Source organism: Tamandua tetradactyla, chromosome 1 (assembly GCF_023851605.1).
Source record: "Tamandua tetradactyla isolate mTamTet1 chromosome 1, mTamTet1.pri, whole genome shotgun sequence".
Classification (NCBI taxonomy): Eukaryota; Metazoa; Chordata; class Mammalia; order Pilosa; family Myrmecophagidae; genus Tamandua; species Tamandua tetradactyla.
Genome location: NC_135327.1, coordinates 228,093,617 through 228,112,079, shown reverse-complemented (window position 1 = coordinate 228,112,079; position 18,463 = coordinate 228,093,617). Strand labels below are relative to the sequence as shown.

General features: G+C 50.3%; 1 protein-coding gene across 1 annotated transcript in view; it reads right to left on the bottom strand.

Moving 5' to 3' along the window:
• The window catches only part of PIP4K2A (phosphatidylinositol-5-phosphate 4-kinase type 2 alpha), a 141,122-nt gene that overhangs the window by 26,363 nt on the left and 96,296 nt on the right, over positions 1–18,463 (bottom strand). The window contains exons 4-6 of the mRNA XM_077154103.1: positions 17,932–18,084; positions 5,976–6,122; positions 591–629 (exon numbers count right to left, since the gene is read on the bottom strand). Of these exons, the coding sequence (XP_077010218.1) occupies positions 591–629; positions 5,976–6,122; positions 17,932–18,084 (339 nt within the window). The remainder of the gene's footprint in view (positions 1–590; positions 630–5,975; positions 6,123–17,931; positions 18,085–18,463) is intronic.

Genomic DNA, 18,463 nt, shown 5'->3' with positions numbered 1-18,463 from the left:
GGCCCAGCTATCAGACGGATGCACCGAGAAAAGAGACTTCCCAGGCCGAAGGACTGAGCGAAGGCCACTGGCACAGGCAAAGTGACCTCGCCAGTGCTTGATCGATCCAATCCTTCCAGCTGAAGGAGCCTGTAACCTTGCATAGTCATTAAATGCAGTTCAAATACCACCTCAGGTCCAGAAATTCAGGGAAAAGGCAAAAAGATGTGGGCTCCCCATCCCCAATTCTTTTAAGGAAAAAATACCCAGTAGTAATGTCTTGACGTTTTGCACTTGGGAAGGAAGGTGTTTGGAGCCTCGTTTTGCAGGGGGGACAGCTGGGCCAGAGGCGGGGGGACAGTTGGGTCAGAGCCAGCCCCAGGGAGTCACAGCTGTGGCTGTTTCCAAGAGCTGGGCCCGGGCTGGACACGAGGGGCTGCTTCCACCACATGTGCAGGTAACAACCTTTCTGTTACCTTGCAGATGAGCGAGGGGGGCTCATCTCCACCGGGCAGGCCAGGGCGGAAGGGTCTGGGGTAGAGGAGGAGAGGAGGGAGAACGGACAGGGGTGCGAGGCCCCGGGATGCAGGAGGGCACGTTGTGCTACTCACCTTCTCTTTGCCACTTGCTTCTCGAGCCACGGTAGAGCCCTGAAAACACAAAGACGCAATGAGAATGTGCGCATGGCAGCGGCTTCGGGTGTGGGAAGGTTCACGGTGCTCCCGTAGGGCACAGGCCCAAAGCAGCACCCACTCTGCGCAGAGCCTCAGCTCGACGAGCTTCTTCCCCGACCACAGGTCACTCCTTGGCACAGCCCGGTGTGCGCCCCCCACCCCTGAGCGCGCACCCCTCCGCGTGCGCCCCCCTCCTCCGTGGGCGCCCCCCATGCGCGTGTTCTCCTCTAAGCATGTGCTTCCTTCCATGTTTATTGCCCGTCCAGGCGTGAGCACCCTTCACGGACTCCTGTCTGCTGTCCCCCTTTCATTTCCCCTGTGCTGCTCTTTTATTTGGCTCTTGTCTAATAGTCGGAAATCAGAAAACCTGACAACAGCTTGAACAATAACTTACTAAACCTACGGCTCAAAGCCCACTCTCCTTCCCGCACCAACCCCAGAATGGCTGCTTTTCTGTCTCCCAAGGTGCAGGGTCCCTGCCGGCTGCAGTGACCCAGGGCATCGGTGTCTCCTTGGCTCACTGCTGCATTTATGGACACGCCAGACCCCCAGGGGCTTTCCTGGAAGAGGCCACACTTTCCTTCCCCTGCTTTAGTTACTGAGGAGGCTTTTCTGCCCCTCTCGTTGCTGGGACGTTACTGCGCAGCCGGTGCTGGCTCGGGGCATAAAGGGGGACAGAGCCTGGAGCTCAGCTGAACCCCTGCTGTGCTGTGGGAGCTTCGAGTGCCTTGGGCTCTGAGCCTGGGGGTTCTACCCCACCCCCACCTCCACTCCAGCAGAGAAACTTCCTTTTGGTTTGTTTTGTGGAAGATTTTAATTAAAAAAAAAAAAAAAAAAGAAAAAAAAAGCTGGGGGACAAATGGTGCATAGGGTCCTAAAAATGTTGCCACAACAGCGAGCCCTGCTTGACGTGTGTCTCTTGGGGACCCCCAGACCCCCACACCATGGCCGCCCATGCCACCGGTAAAGGGTTGGCAATGGTCCCCAGGCTCCACGCCTCCAGCATGGCACCCCTAACCACTACGGGGCCTGGGAAGCCACGTGCCGCCCGACCACCTCCGAGATGGCCACCCACCGCTCGGAGGGCTTGAATCAGTCAACCATTAAGGGAAACGAGAAAAGCTCAAAGAAGCTTCTGGATCAATCTCTAAGAGAGAAATCCATCTTCCGGCCCCACCACCAGCTTCCACTCCGCAGCTCACTGGTTGTGACCAGGTGGAGAAATGTGGACCTGGGAAGAAGCTCCACGCTTCTTGGGGAGCAGTGGGTAAGTGGAAACACAGAGCTGAACCTCCAAGAAAAGGGGGACAGTGTGGGGTGGGGGTCAGGAAGGAAAACGTCGGGGCCTGTGCTGGCCACTTTGACGCATCCACTGGCTGGGTTATGGCGTCCAGTTGTCTGTCCACCACTGGCGTGCATGTGGTTTGGGAGGTGGTCTGCAAGTGGGCTCTGCATCTCCTGGACAGCAGGAGGGCCGCCTCCAGAGATCGCTGGCCCGGAGAGCCAGGACTGCGGCTTCCACAATGTCTGCTCCAGATTCCCACACCAATGTCACCTTGTGGCCGCCCTTCGGACTCCAGACTGGCCAGCCCCCACGGTGGCATGACTCAATTCCTTAAAGTAAGCCTCTCCCTTCATGTCTACACACACATACACACACACACACAGACACAGACACATACACATACACACACACAGACACAGACACACACACACACATACACACCTCTGCTGGCTCTTTCTTCAGAGACCCCGGCCTCTACACTCAGCCGGGCCAGCACACATCTGCACACACCTGTGTTTCTTCCTTTACAGACTCCTAAACATGGGCCACCGATATCTTCCTTTGCGTGCTGATGACTCTAGACTGATGACAGAGCAGACTGGAGATGTGAAACCCTTGGGCTCTCTGTGCTGCTGGGTAGAGGAGGAAACCACCTATTCTACTCTGTGTCCTCGACTAAGTGAGAGCGTGTCTGTGTGCATGTGTGTGTGTGTTTTCCCTCCTAAAATATAATTCACCCAGTTTCGGACTCTCAAAGAATCTTCATTTCTAAGAATGCAGATCATTGGCCTGGAAAAATCCACCCAAGTTTAAATTAATTCCCAAATAAACAATTAAAAGTAGAAGAGTAAAGTTGGGAAGTCAAGGCCAAGATGCTGAGCCGTGAGATGATGCCAAATGCTTAGTTTCCATCAAACAGAAAGGACCTGCAGGAGAAAGAGGGCCATAGCCATAAAATAGGCTTATTTATTCTACCAGCTAAAAAGGGAAATGAAATTCTGTAGTCCAAGGCAAATTAAAATGGTCATATCCAAAATGCAAGTATAGCTTACAAAGTTATGGTGATTAGATGCCTACGTGTATGAAGCACCGTCTTGGGTGTTCAGGGAAATTAAAAAGTAAGCAGGATAAAATGTGTGCCCCTAAGGCATCTGAGCACCAGCAGCAGGCAGGACAAACATTCATGGACCGTCTCGTAGATCAGCCACGCTTTACAGAAGAAGAAACAGAAGATCATAGCACCTCACACACAGGATGTGAGGTCACAGAGGTGACTCTGGCTTTGTACACGGGAGGAGACCAGCCCTGGAGCCCTGACGCCCAGGGGAGTGCCTTCAGCAGCTTCTGCCAAGGGAAGGAGCCCCTGGGGGCAGTAGGGGTGTCCAAGGGGCAAGTCCTGGGAGCAGAATGGCCCGAGGCAGGGCTGGGAGGCAGGACATAGCAAGGCTGTGTTAGGGAAGTTCTTCCAATGTGTCTAGAATCTGGAGGGTAGGAGAGAGCCCAGGCCGCCTCCACACACACAGGCCAGCATTTCTCCCAGCGCGGTCCTCAGACCCCTGGCAGCCTGCAAAGCCAGAACAGTTTTTGTGAGAGGAAGACAGCATTTGCCTTTTCACTCTCTTGACGTTGGCACTGAGGGTGGGTGAAACTGCTGGCAGCTTAGCTGAAGCAAGAGTGGTACCAAACTGTCCTACCGCTACTTGCCATAAAATGAAGCAAAACAAAACACTAGGTGTGTCGCTTAAAAAGGTCCTTGATGAAGCAGCAAAAATCACTACTTTTATTAAGTACTGACCCAGGAGTATGCATCTTTTTAATATTCTGTATGAAGGATGCATGTATGAAGAAGCAACAGTTTTCCAGGGACAACCGTTTTCTCTGGTATGAGTTATGAGCTAAACTAGCCACTTACTTCATGGGGCAACATTTTTATTGTTGGGATAGGCAAACTATGGTTATTTAGATTGGGGCATCTAGCAGACATTTGCTTAAAAAGGAAGAGAGGGACAGTGCTTGTCAATTATAAAATTTGAGCTTTTGAGTGAAAATCAGAATTTTAAAAAACTTATCTGCCATCTTGAGCTGAATGTTTTCTCTTGATGAGATTGGTGGTGCTAATAATGTGATTTTTTTGTGTACCTAAATTCATTTTTTATTTATTTTTTAATTTTTTATTAATTTAAAAAAATTACAAGAAACAAACATTCCCAACACATACACTCAGCAATTCACAATATCATCACAGAGTTGCATTTCATCATCAGGATCATTTCCCAGAACATTAGCATCAATTCAGAAAAAGAAATAAAAGACAACAGAAAAATATAACAAACAGAAAAAAAAAATTTTACAGGCCATACCCCTTACTGACCCCTTTCATTGATCACTAGCATTTCAAACTAAATCTATTTTAACATTCATTCCCCCTATTATTTATTTTTATTCCATATGTTCTACTCATCTGTCAACAAGATAGATAAAAGGAGCATCAGACACAAGGTTTTCACAATCACACAGTCACATTGGGAAAGCTGTATCATTATAATGTGATTTTTTTTGATACTTTATATTGAAATGTGTCAACATTTGGGAGAGCTGGCCAACGTGTCATGATATAAAATCAGGCATTCTGAGTGCATTCAGGCTGGTGGGTTTTAACATGGAGTACAAAAAGTTCACTGATGCAACTTCAGATTCCATACTGCAAGTAGCTCTTTGGGAAATGACCACTTGTCAAGGTTTGGTAGAGTATCGAAGAATATCCACGATCATCCGAAAAGACAATGCTGATACTTCTCCATCTTTGCCAACTACCTATTTGTGCAAGCTGGCCGTTCTTCATACGATTCAAACACACAGCACATCATGACAAACTGACAGCAGAACCATACAGGAAGTTCTGTCTTCTATTAATTGGACATTAAAGAGATCTGCAAAAATGTAAACTGATGCCAGCTGTCTCATTGTGTTTTTTGTTTTGGAAAGAACAGCTGTATTTCATAAAACTGTTTAATTATGTGGATGTGTAATCATTTTATTATTATTTCAAATGAATTAAAATAAATATTTCAAGAGTTTCTATATTAATTTCTGATGTTGCCAACACTGGGAGATACAAACTACATAAGCAGAAGCTTCTTGGGATCCTCCTTTAAAACTTGTGCATGGGTTTTGAGACTGAAACGTTTGAAAACCACTGATCTAGCCCAGGAGATGGCAGATTTTTACTGAAAAGGATCAGATGGCAACTATTTTAGGCTTTGTGGGCCACAGTGGTCCCTCTCGTTAGCTACGCAACTCTGAGGTTAAAGCAGCACAGGCGATAGATGAAAGGCACGGCTGTGTTTCAACCAAGCTTCTTTTAAAGAACAGGCTGGGGCCAGCTGCAGCAGGCAGGCCATGGTTTGCTGACCCTAACTTGGACAGTCTCCCCTAAGTCGGCAGTCAGTGGTCCTTGAAGACAGACCATGTCACCCCGCTCTCAGAATCAGCAGGGCTCCTCCTCTCACAAGGTCCTGTAATAGCCTGCCCCAGGGCCTTTGCACATGCCAGGATTCATCTTCCCTCAGCTCATTCCTGCACCCCCTCAGGTATGCTGAAATGTCATCTCAGTGACACCTCTCCTGACACCCTACTTAAACTGTACCTTTCCCCAACCTGCCCCTTCTTTCCTTCTGTCTGCAGCACTCATCCCTTCCTAGAATACTATAGGATCTGCTTCTTAACTTTACTCGCTGTCCTGGCTGCATGCCAGGTCTTTGAGGGCAGGTTTGGGCCATCTGGCTCATCACACTGTTCCCAGCACCGAGAATAGGGCCTGGGTGCAGTTGGGGTTTAATAAATATCTACTGCATTAAGTCGGACACATTCTCTCCAATATGGACACGTGTTTCCTGGTGACTGCCACAAGCATGGCTTGCTGGACCCAGAGGAGACCCTGTGAATCTCCTGCAGGCTCTAAGTGCCGAGCACCTCCCAAGCTTGAGTTCCTTAGCCAGAAAGGAACTGGCTAAGTTCCTTACGAAACTCAGTCTCACCTTTAAATCGTATTTCCTATATACAGAGAGACGGTGGCTGAACACGTTTCTTGTAACGATCACATAGATCTCGACTCCGTCGACATTTAGCCGGTACATGCCCAGGAACTGCGGGAGGAGGGTGACGCCGTGGCACTCCACGACGTACTGCGGGAAGAAAGGAGAGGAGCAGTTACCCAACCACAGCTGCTACTGCGTGTGCAAAATACAGTGGCGCTTATGCAAAATGGAAGCCTCCAACATGAGGGTCCTGTTACAGAAAAGGACCCCATCGGTGCACTTTGCATCGCATCAGGGTCCACCACGCAAATCCGGACAAGGAACTCGGCTTTATCTCCAAGGAGGTAGCTGTTCTCAACCTCCCGAGCTGAGGCGTGAACGCACAGCTTGGGATACAAGATAACACTATCGTAAGGCGAGAGGGTGGTGCTTGGTCTTTCCTCTCTGCCTTGGTCTCTAGCCCGCCCAGGAGCCTTGGGAACGAGCTCTGCAGGCCAGGCCGGGCCCGAGGCCCCAAAACGGGCTCCCTTCACAGTGGTCAGCCCTGAGCCTGGGGTCAGGAGCTGGGCAGCTGGGCGCCTGGCCTCGTTTGTCCGCTCCTCCCGCTGTCAGTGGGAGCTCTCTGGCTCCAAGCTGGATTTTGCCACGTCCACTGGGCAAGGCCAGCGGTGGCACCGCTGCCAGTGGCAGCTGCCCAGAGCTACGTGCGCTTAGAAGCCTTTAGTGACCATGCTGGAGAAGGCCACAGGGCGCGGGTCCTCCTTCCTGACCGCAGAGGGGGAGGGGACCCACTGCTTTTCCTTTCTTTAAGAAGAGGGGAAACGATTCCAACAAGCCGATTCAACGCTGTATGTGGCGGTGGACTGGGTCTGACCAGGGGGAAGAAACGCCCCAAAGGACACGACTGTGCCAGGTGCGGCCACTGGGACGCCACCGTGCGCTTTACATCAGCGCGACGCGCCTCGAACTCGGAAGTGGGCACCCTGTTTTCAGGAGGGGTGCGGGGAGTGCACTGTAAGCAACCTGCTCTCAGGTTTCCAGGTGACAGACGATGATGGGTAGACAGACTAGACAGAAAGACAGACAGATGGATAGATAAGATGCTACGCGTGGAAAAATGCACACAGGTGGTAGATGAAGTGTCTGGTGAGGGATACACTGGGGTGCCATGCGCTGGTTCTGTCTGACTTGCAACCTTACTGTAAATTTCAAATTGTTTAAAAATAAAAAGAGCTTTCTTAAAAGCCCTTTTATTTTCATGGCATAATGCTGTATGACATTTTCAGGGCGATGAACAGCCTAAAAAGCATGATACCCCAATTGTAAAATTGTTCATATTTACAGAGACGCTTGGAAGGCTGCCTGCTGGGGTGAATGGTGGGCTGGGGGGTGATTTTATCTTCCTTCCTCCCCGCCCCACATACTGCTTCAATTGTTCTTTTTCACAATGAGCATTTTATTTAAATAAGAATGTAACTAAACTGCCCTTTCAAACTTCTTTAGTGGGAAACACCGTTATGATCAGCTCTGGTTGTATTTTACTATCTTAAAGTGTTAAAAGTCTCATTTTTATTCTTTTTTTATGTTGTATGGCAGGGTCACATTTCATACTTTTTCCATGTGAGTATCCCGTTACTGCAGCACCATTTGTTGAATTTTTGTTTGCTTGTTTTTGGGAAGTGCATGGACTGGGAATCAATCTGGGTGTCCCGCATGGCAGGCGAGAATTCTACCAGTGAATTGCCCTTGTGCCCCCAAAAGTCTTTGGCTTTTAGTCATTAAAAAAATGACAAGCAGCATCACTATCTGAATTTGATTTTTGCCACCCTAAGTTTTGGTAACATTTGGCCAATGTTCCTGCCCTTTTTTCCTCACTGCTGCAATGATACCAAGCTGCGCTGCATCTTTTTGATCTGCCACATTTTCCGAGTGGAAATTCCCCTTGATTTGTTCTTAATTTGAAATCAGACGAGTGGAACATTTTCCATTTCTCTCCTTTCAATGAATAATAGATTAACTTGAGCTTCGCTGAGGCAAACAGGTGGCGGGCAGCACGTGGTGGAGACGAAAATCCCTCCCGCGCTGCAGCGGTGGAAGGGCTGCGGCCTGGGCCTCTGAGGAAGGCCGGCTGGTGCGCGGGCAGTGCGGGGAGAGGACGGCCCTGTGCGGGCAGCTCCCTGAGCCGCTGTACTTCACTTCCACTTTGCGGAAAATGAGCACCACAGTTCCGACCTCATGGAGCCCTTCCAGGCCAGTCCCCGCCGTGCCCTGTCCCGTCCCAGCTCGCCTGTGTCCCCACAACCATCCTCAACCCCTACACCACCCCCCGCCCAGCCGTGTCCCCAGCTCCTGCCCCAGACCAGCTGTGTCCCCAGCCCAGTCTGGCTGGGTCTGCAGCCCCCCCCCCCCCCCACTGCCCCAGCCCAGCCATGTTCCCAGCCCCTGCCCCAGCCTGGCCGTGTCCCCACCCCCACCCCAACCCGGCTGTGTCCCCAGCCCAGCCTGGCCATGTCCACATCCCAGCCTGGTCGTGTCCCCAGCCCCTGCCATGCCCTGCCCCAGTACAGCCGTGTCCCCGGCCCCCGCCCCAGCCTGGCCTGGCCTTGTCCCCAAACCCTGCCTTGCCCCACCCCAGCCCGGCCATGTCCCCAGGTCCCACCACGGCAGCCTCTCAGCTGCTAAAGTTTCTCTTGTGAAACAAACACACAAAACTGCAAAATGCTCCCTGCACTGCAGAGACGGAGTGCAGCTGGCATCCTCGACTGGATCTTAGTTTGAAAAGCTTTTTGGGGACAGCCAGGGACGTATGAATGTGTTAGCAGCTATCTGGGATATTACGGAATTAGTTGTTCATTTTGTCAGTGAGGTAAGAAAAGCGCCTTTATATTTACATCACAACATTTAGAGATAAAACTTTAGGTCAGCAATTTACTTTGAACCACTTGAGGAAAAGAGATGACCGCAAACATAGTAGAATGTCAGTAACTGTTAAATCCAAGTGATGGGTATAAGCAGTCAGATTTCCATTCGAATATTTTTATGATTAAAAAGTAAAAATCAGCAAAATCCTTCCTCCGAACCCCACATCTTTCTCCAGGTGTAGCCTCGCTCATCACCTTAGAGAGCGTCTGCAACCCCCTTTGTTCGCCTCCCTCCTTGGCCCGCGTAGCTCACGGGGGTCCTGCAGCCCCACCCCCACTCCCAGCCCTCAGAGCTGCCCCCAGCACCCCCGAGCCAGCCCTTCCCGGGTTCTTCCTCTTGAGACATTCAGTTGGGAGCTCCTGGGGCTGGAGCCGCACCCTCTCTCCTGGCTCTCGCCTGGCCCTGGCCTCTCACCTCACCCACCCTTCTTGGTTGAGTTTCTATCTGATGCCCACGACTCCCAAACTTACACCTCCAGGAGGGAGCCTCTGGGTTCCAGCGCCCCATGGCATTCACATGTTCCACCTGCTAGTTTGGCATCACTAACGCCAGCTTCACCAACAGGCGCTGTGTCTGCTTTTGCCCAGTGCAGAAGCCCCAGCACACAGCAGGGCCCAGCATAGCAAAAGCACTTAATAAGTAATTGTTGAAAAAAATGAATGCAGCAGATTATAAAAAAACCTGCAGCCCTGGTATTAAAAAATAATAATAACCCAAGCTACTTCTTACAGTTGCTAACTCTTCCTGACATGTTTACAGCTAATACCTCAACCCCACCTTTAGGTTTTGTAAATATGCAAACTCTGGATTTTGAACGCAGAAAAAAAAAAGCCCGTGTGATTTATGATGAAAGAGAAGCCCAAGATTTTTCTCACGAGGGCTGTGATAAAGGAAGATGTTTACACAAGCAAATAGCAGAAACACTGACGGCGTGTACTTCTGCCCCACAAGGAGAAAAAAGCATTCAGCAAGAGGGCATTTGAGAGGGTGGGCGTTCACAGAGCGAGCCAGATCACAGTTCTCTCTAGAGTTCACCACCAATCCTTACACTGCGTGTAACCAGGTCAGTGGCAGAGGTCCTTGGGGCCTGTGCCCACACCTCAGTGTGAACTCACTGTACGACACAACCCTCCTTTGCATTTAAAACCACCGTGGAAATTCAGTTCACTCTTGCATTTTCACAGCAGTATCTGCTCTCCCAAGGAGGGAAGACTCTCAAAAAACATGAATATTTCCCAGCAATGTGCTATCTGCAATCTGTGTTTCCCATGCTGTTTTCACCTTTTCTGGTCTTCTTTGTAAAAGTCTACTTATAAATGCTATTATGAAGTCACTAATAATGACAAATTTTCTCTCTCCCCGAGTCTCCCTCAGGGCTCTTCCCGTCTCACTGCTGGCTGTTAGAAGTGGAATGCGACCAGACACTAGGTGCAGGTCAGGCTTCTCAAAACAGGGAAGAAGCACCAGCCCCTCCAGTGCTGCTGCCTTCACTCTCTGGCAGCTGGGAATAATGCACATTACAAAACCCGGATTTGGTGCTCTTCTTGTGCAAAATGAAATCCCATTAAAAGGTGCACAGTTGACTGGAGGTCTCAGCAGAGAGGTCCTAAGTGATGCGCCGAGATAGATAAATATTTATATCTCCACAGGACGGTGTGAATCTGGGAGCTGGCTTTTGGAAATTGCTGTTATTATCATGTTTCACTCATTTTTTCTCAAAGGCTTGAAGTGACAATTTAATATACCATCAAATTAAGACTTTGATGTAAAGCCTTGTTTCATCTAATGTGTCTGAAAGGCTAAATTATCTGTAATCCTATTGCACCTCTGGCTATGTTTATAGGTCGCTCCAATAACACAGTTTACATGAAAGAGAGAGAAAAGGAAGAGGAAGAGGGAGGAAGGAAGGAAGGTAGAAATCATCAACAGAGAACTCTGTTTGAGAATGACAATAAGTAAATCCAAACCTGCTTTGAATTGAAGGTCTTGGCATATTTTGGGGCAATAGTCTCTAATTATCTGCTAACGTCATTTACTTTGGTTTCAAATATTTAAAGTAAAAAAAAAGAATGCAAGGATGATTGCATTTAAGCCAATATAAATACAAAACCGTACTGCTTTTCTTAAGCTTAATAAAATCAGACCTAATTGAACAGACTCACAACCACCCTCAAGCCTGCGGCACAAAGGGAGAACCTGCCTGGTACAAACACTTTGCTCCTGACCCGGCTTGTAACTGCAGTAAGTACCCACCACCAGCAACGTCAGGCAACGTGAAAGCACTCTGTAAAGACGCGCTGCATCGAATGCCAGATGGCTGAGCCCATGGACTATAACTACAGCCAGAAATGGCAGCCCCAAGCCTCAGAACTGGTGGGGCTCTGAGGCCCCAAGACCCTTGAGCAGGCAGGAAAATTCCAGAACTGCCCCCTGGACCCCAACAATCAGGGCCAGCCGCAGCCCCAGGGAGAGGAGGCCGAGGGTTCGAACAGGTGACTTGGGAGCCAGGCCACAGACAGGGGGCACCGACATGGTGAGACACTGAGCCCGGGCTCCCACTCCCTGCCAAAGCTCTCAGAGGGAGCCGTGGGGTCCTGGCGTGGTAGCACCAGGAAGAAAAGCATCCCTAAGTTAGGCTCATTGGGCCAGCAGACACAAGGGAAGGTGGGTGTAACCCTGGGGAGGCAGAGGGCAGTGGGTCATTCCAGCCCCCGGGACCGTGAAGGGAGGCCTCAGGCAGCACTCTCGGCCGGTGGGACGTCCCCCCCTGCCCAGTCCCCAGTCCATCTCCACCCCCGGGCTTTAATCCCTAATAAACGTCTGCACCCCGAACCCTGCACCCTCATCTGCAAGCCTGAGTATGGATCTGCAGATAGGGGCCCCGGGACTCAAACAGCTACACACCCAATGCCCGAAGAAACGGTGCGAATTCAAGGTGAGCGGGAACAAACTGGCAAATTTTACAGAACGGAACTTCTAGAGTGAGAAGTGTGATTACTGAAATAAAAAAGACAATTACCAGACAGATGAACCATCCAAAGACTGAAACAGCTGAAGAGAAAATTAGTGCCGGGAGAGAAATCTGAAGAAAGCACGCAGAGTAGAGCAGAGAAGGGAGATGGAAACTGGGAAAGAAAGGTGAAGCAATGGGAGGCCAGAGGGAGAAGGTCGGATGTACGGCTCTGGGCTCCACGAGGAGAGGACAGAGGAGAGAGGCCGTATTTAAAGAGAAAGGACTAGGATTTCTGGGAACTGGAGGAAAAGCTGGCAGGTGAGGCCTGGCTCTGCCCTGGGGAACCCAGGAAAGTGGCCGAGGCACTCAGAACAGAGGGCTGCAAACGCTCCCAGGAGCAGGACGCCCCTCACCTGCAAAGTGGGGCTCTGCAGGGCACCCCCAGGCGGTGGGGACCCACAGCTGGCAAAGGCCTTCCTGATGTTTCTAAGAGAAGCAAGAAGAGCATTTGCAGCTTCTGCAGGGACATCTGGAGACTCCCTGAGGCTGCTCTTTGCTTCCTGCTCCCTGCCAGGAGGAACAGTAAATTGAAATTTGAAAAGCAGCTTACAATTCTAAGTCCTACAAGCTCTGTAAGACTGGAAGAGAGAGGCACTCTCCCCTCCGCCAACACTGCCGGCCTCTCTCCTGACGGGCAGCTCCTGGCACCACCTGGGCCCACCCGTGCACAGCAAGCATTTCGGAGGCACGGAGCACTATAAATCTTCTTCTCTCTCGGCCTCTACCTCTGATGTATTTTTTGCCTCTTATGGTGTTTAACATTATGAACCTATTTCTCCATTTTTCTCTACTTTGCCCTCAGAAAGATAAGACTAAGTTCACTGTTCTTCCTGGATGGATAAAAAGGAGTTTCCAAAAAGAAAAGTCAGGTGTTCAACCCTAAAATCCTTTCCTGCATTTGGGGTACTAATGAGCTTATTCAATAGGGAATTCAGGTTCCTGTTTTTAGGCATGGCTTCTAGAGTCAACTGAAATTGCTAACCATTTCCCAAATACAAAGGGAAAGAAAACATTTCACTCGCTGAGAAAATTTATCAACTTGGTCATTTTGAAATAAAAAAAATCAATTTAAACAGTGTATTTCAAAAGCTTATAATGTATCTTTAATATTATTTTCATCAGGCACTTCCTGATCATCTTACATTGTAATTTATTCCCTCCCCATAAAACTTGTAAGGCTTTATTAACTTTGGCTCTTCATTTTAACTAAAACCAAAGCCAATGATATCAAAACACACAATGAAGTCAGGCTGGGAGTGGGGTGGGGAGACAGTCAATTTAGGGGAAATAAAACACTCAAGAACATTACATTTTATTCCTTTTTGCCTGCTGTTCTGACATCGTACAGCTCAGCAGTTAACAATCGCCACTTAGAGGACCTGAGTTTATTCCAGCCTAACAGAACTTTTAAGAAAAGTCTATTTACTCTGAAACATTGCATTGCTTTCCTACCTATAAGAAAGAGGAAAGACACTTATAAAACTTGCTCTGCTTAACGTGAATTTTTCACTGGGTTGAGAGAGAACGCTGTCCTTTCTTAGCCCAGAGTGGAAATAAGGGTGGGATTTGGGGAACAAACCAAGAAGGAAAGATAACAGAGCTGGGAAAAAAATGTTAACTGCTTGGTGTTCAAATCTAGCTAACTTTGGCATCAATGCTGCACATCCAGCCCCCCCACGGTGGACTGAAAGAGTTAGCAACTTAGTAAGACATCACTCCCCAAAATGATCAAGTGCTGGGATGAGGAAATTGAGGCGCAGGCTGGTATTTATCTCATCAGCCAGTTCTGCGGCACTTAGCATCCACCAGGCACTGCTCTGAGCACGTTATAATATTAATTCACCGAATTTGCACTGCCACCGCAGGAAGCAGATACACCATCTGAGTTTTACAGATGAGGCAGCAGGTGTGTGTGTGGGGGGGTTAGGAAACCTGCTCAGGTGCTCCTGGTACCACTTCCCACACCCCAATCACTGGGCGGCCTGCTGCTTGGAGAATTAATTCCCGGGAGAATGTATTCAATATCCAGTATATCCCCCTTCCCCAGAGGCCGTCCTCGTGGCGACTTCAGCCCTCTAGAACACAGCTGCGACTCTGGATGTATTCAATTAAAACAAAACCACAGAGAAAGAAAAGAAACAGGCACAGAGCAAGCCCAGCTGCTCTGGGAAAGTCTGCCCAATTGACTGCGCCGGCTCATCAACCGCCGGGCAGTTCTAGAGAGCTTAGGTAACTGTCCAGATTGGGCAGCTTAGAAGCACAGACAATCAGAAGGTGAAAACAACAGAAAGCAAGAAGCAATGGAAGTAAGAATGGACAGTCACCCCGAACAAAGCAAGAGACAGAAGATGTGTAACACTAGATGCCTCCCTGGATGCTGTGCAGGACTGCTTAAAGTAGGGACAGAAGGTCTCAGAATCTCTCCAAATACCTCTGGGCACTGCTGGATAAGAGACGGGCTGGCAGGGCCTCAAAGGGCCGCTGACCCATAGTCGGCAGCCTGGGCTGGCTCACGGACAACAGCTCGGCACAGAGCTCGTTGCCATGCAGCGGTCACCAAATCTGCATTTGAAAGTGGCATATGAAAAGTATTGCTCTAGACCATTCTAAGATGCTGCCTAGAGGACACCAGGCTGGCAGAGAACTCCGGAGCCCATGGAGTTGGACCTTTCCTCTGCAGAAATGCATTTGTGACACTTCAATCACACGCTGGTACGATGTCAACGGCCTGTCCAGGCGATGCGTCTGAAATTCTGTGGAACTGCTGTGCATGGCACAGCTGTTTTCCAGGGATGGTGCTGCTGCCTATCGTGTGGTGACTCCTTGGAGATGGCCCCTTCTGAACACAGGACCTAGAGCGCTCCATTTCTCCTAGCACCAGTTCACCTGCACTTTCACACCGGCAGCTGTGAACTGCACAGCTCCAGCTTCCCTTTCCACCCTGGCTGCTAGGAAGCGCCCTGTCAAGCATGCGGGCCTCAGGTGGGTGAATTCAGGCTCATCCGGACTCCACTGAGTGCTTCTGTCTTCTCCTCCCCTTTCCTATCCCCCCCTTTCATTTAGTCTATTCCATTCCTTTTATTTTTATCATCTATTCATTTACTCATTATCCTATGCTATTCTCAGAGTCCATTCTATCCCCACTTCAAACTTCCTTGAAGGCCACCTCAAATCAAATCCTTTCAGGAATAAGGTCAAGAGTAAATCATGGGGAAAAAAAGAAAAGAACGAATGAATGAATGGAAGAAGTGCAGATGGGGCAATCAAAGCTCGGAGGTGATGTGATGGAATCGCAAGCTAGCGGGTTCTCTGACTTAGTGTCAACTTAGTGTCCTTTAGATAACTTGTATCAGTAATGCTGGTTCTCAGGCATCAAGACCCTTCAAATTATATTCAACATACTTAATGTTTCTAAGAAGAAAGAAAAATTCAGACGTTGGGGAAAATGAAGCTTTTTTTGGATAAAGCACTCACTAAGAAGAGAACTATTCTGCAGGAGTGGGACAAAAGGATCCTGCCCTGGCTGCCCAGGAGAGCGTCCACTGCTTACTTTGCCCCCCGCATGTTGTTATCAATACTGGGGAGGCGCCACCCAGAGAAAACCAGTTCAACTGTGATTTCTGTAAAGTCAGAGAATCCCATGGCCACTGAGAGGCTGGCATGTGATTTGGGTGTCTACTTTGCTAGCAGGGAATCACAGCTATTGACCAAGACAATACGTTCTCATCAGCGGGGAGAGGCTGCCTTCTTTTGACCGTTCTGAGATAACTGAGAGAAAGAGTAAAAAGAAGCCCCAGGTGGAGAATAAATTCCAAAAGAGAGAAATGAATGGGTTAAAAGGTGAAGAGTGAAAAGCTGAAAACGGTGAGTCAATTCACTCAGAAAACAGAACCTTAGCCTCTATCACGGTACTCTTAATTTATATTAGGCAGTAGCACAAGCACTGGAGAACATATATCAGAAAAAACAGATGTTATAAAAGAGTTACTAGATGTTAGATGAATTTAGAGAGTGACTAGTGCTTTTAGAAAACAAATCAGAGGCAGTCCCAAGTTTCTAGAAACACAAAGGAGCGCAAAGATTTTTATATACTTTGCTCCAAGTAAAATGCAACTGATCGTATTTGTGAGGTTTGGAAGAGAAAGCACTTGCCAGGACACAGTCTCCGAGTGTGAAGCACAAGCAAAAGTAATGACACTGGCTTTAGGAGGACATCTTGGGGTGTGCAGACCAAACAAGGGCTGCTATAAAAGCAGACGGAGAGGGACTGGTGTGTGACAATCACGCACTGTTCAAATACTTGGAATTTTTTTTGTTAATGCGGTTGGGGTCCCAGCAGGGATAGCCGATCTTCACTTCTCAGGGCAATTTGGGATTATTTAGATAAAAAAGCAAAGTATGACACCAAAAGCAACAATGTGCTTGTGTGTGCGTGTATGTGTGCGTGCGTGTGTGTGCATGCATGTGTGCATGTATGTGTGCGTGTATGTGTGTGTGCACGTGGATGTGGTTCAAATATGAGTTCTGAACCTGATTCTGCAACGCACAGGAAATGGCTGTGTCCCTGCCGTACAGATGACTGGGCTGTAGTTAGTTATAAACTAGTATCTCAACGATGACGCCGCAGCCACCAGCACCACCTGCGCCTGCCACACCCACTGCAGGGTAAGCAGCACCCACAGCACAGCATCTGCGCACCTACAGCACCAGCATCACCTATACCTTCTGCCCCTTAAGTATGTACAGCGCCCTCAGCACCTGCACCCTTTGCAGCATCCACAGCATTTACACCCACAGCACCTGCAGCACCTACTGCACCCATAGTATCTTTAGCACCCACTGTACCTGTAGCACCCTGTACCTGCAGCACTTACAGCACCTGTTGTACCCACAGCACCCACAGTGCCTACTGCACCTGCAGCACCCAAAGCACCTATAGTATCTACTGCACCCATAGCACCTACTGCACCTGCAGCACATATAGTACCTACCTACTGCAACTGCAGCACCCATAGCACCTACACACCTACTGTACCTACAGCACCTACTGTGCCCACAACACCCGCAGCACCTATAGCACCCACAACACCTGCAGCACCTACAGCACCCACAGTACTTACTGCACCTGGCAGCACCCACAGCATATGTGCCTGCAACACCCATAGCACCTACTGCACCCATAGTACCTACTATACCTGCAGCACCCACAACCCCTATAGCACCCACAGTATCCACAGCCCCTACAGCACCCATAGCACCCACAGCACCTGCAGCACCCACAGCAATCACAGCACCTGCAGCACCTACTATACCTGTAGCACCTATAGCACCTGTAGCACACACAGCACCTGCAGTACCTACCGCACTGGCATCTGCAGCACTCATACCTGTGGCACCTACAGTAATCACAGCACTTATAGTACCTGGAGCACTGACACCCACAGCATCGGCACCTGAGTCACTGGCACCTGCACCAATGAGCAGCCAGCGTGGGGCAGACACTGCATCTGCCCTTGCCTCGTGTTACTGTCACTTCCACACCAGAATGAAAATCAGGGGCGTCCCAGCCCCAAGTGACTTGGTTTGAAAGTCAGGCTGGGGTCTGAACTGAGCTCAAGGATGCTGGACCTGAGGCCCCTCCTGGGTGCCTGGCTAGCACCTGTGGCCCTGGCTGCCTCCTGCACTCCAGGCTGGGGCTGCTCCACCGGAGAGCCCGGCCCCAAGGGTAACTTCAGCCCCTGGGCGCTGTAAGGGACGAAACTCAGGATTGAACGGGCAGGAAGCAGCCACTGGCCACCGTGCGCGCGGGGGCGTGCTTCAACCCAGGGCGGCGGGTGGCAGGCCCCTCTGGGTAGCGCCCGCCGTCAGATTCCGGGGAGAGGGAGAGGTCCTGCGAGCCAGCCCTGCTGCGCCCACGCTGGGGATGTCAAAACCGGCCCGGCCCGAGAATTCCCAAGGATAGCCTTACACTTCTGGCTTGATGATTTGACCCTGGGGGCTCAGAGGCAGAGGGGAGGTTACCTGGTGGTATTTCTTGAGGATGTTGTGCATCTCGGCCACGTCTTCACTCGTGATGGTCTTGATGACGTACCTCCTGTCGTAGGACGTGTGGAAGCGCGCCCCGCTCCGGGCCTGCGAGTCGTTGGCGAGGGGCGCACTCCGGGTCAGGGAGTTCTGGGGGAGGGGGAGGGGGAGAGAAGCGTCAGCGGGCACCTTACCCACGGTCAGCCTGGCCGGCGCCACCCACACCCGCCACCCCCCCCCCCCGGGGGGGCCGTCCCAGGACCAGGCTGGCGTCCGCGCGCTCACAGCCTGGGGGAAATGTCCGTGATTTCCATCAAGGCCGCGCGGCTGGCCGCACTCTGGGGCTGGACCGCCGCGTTACGACCCCCATGAGGGGGGCTTACACCCACGCGTGTCAGCGCGTTGACGGGGACGGCGCCACGTGTTTGGCACAGTTTCTCCTAAGTGTGGTAACATCCTCGTGAATGGCCACGGCATTTTACACGAGGAAATGGGGGCCGGGGAGGATCACCGCTGGCCGGAGGTCTCA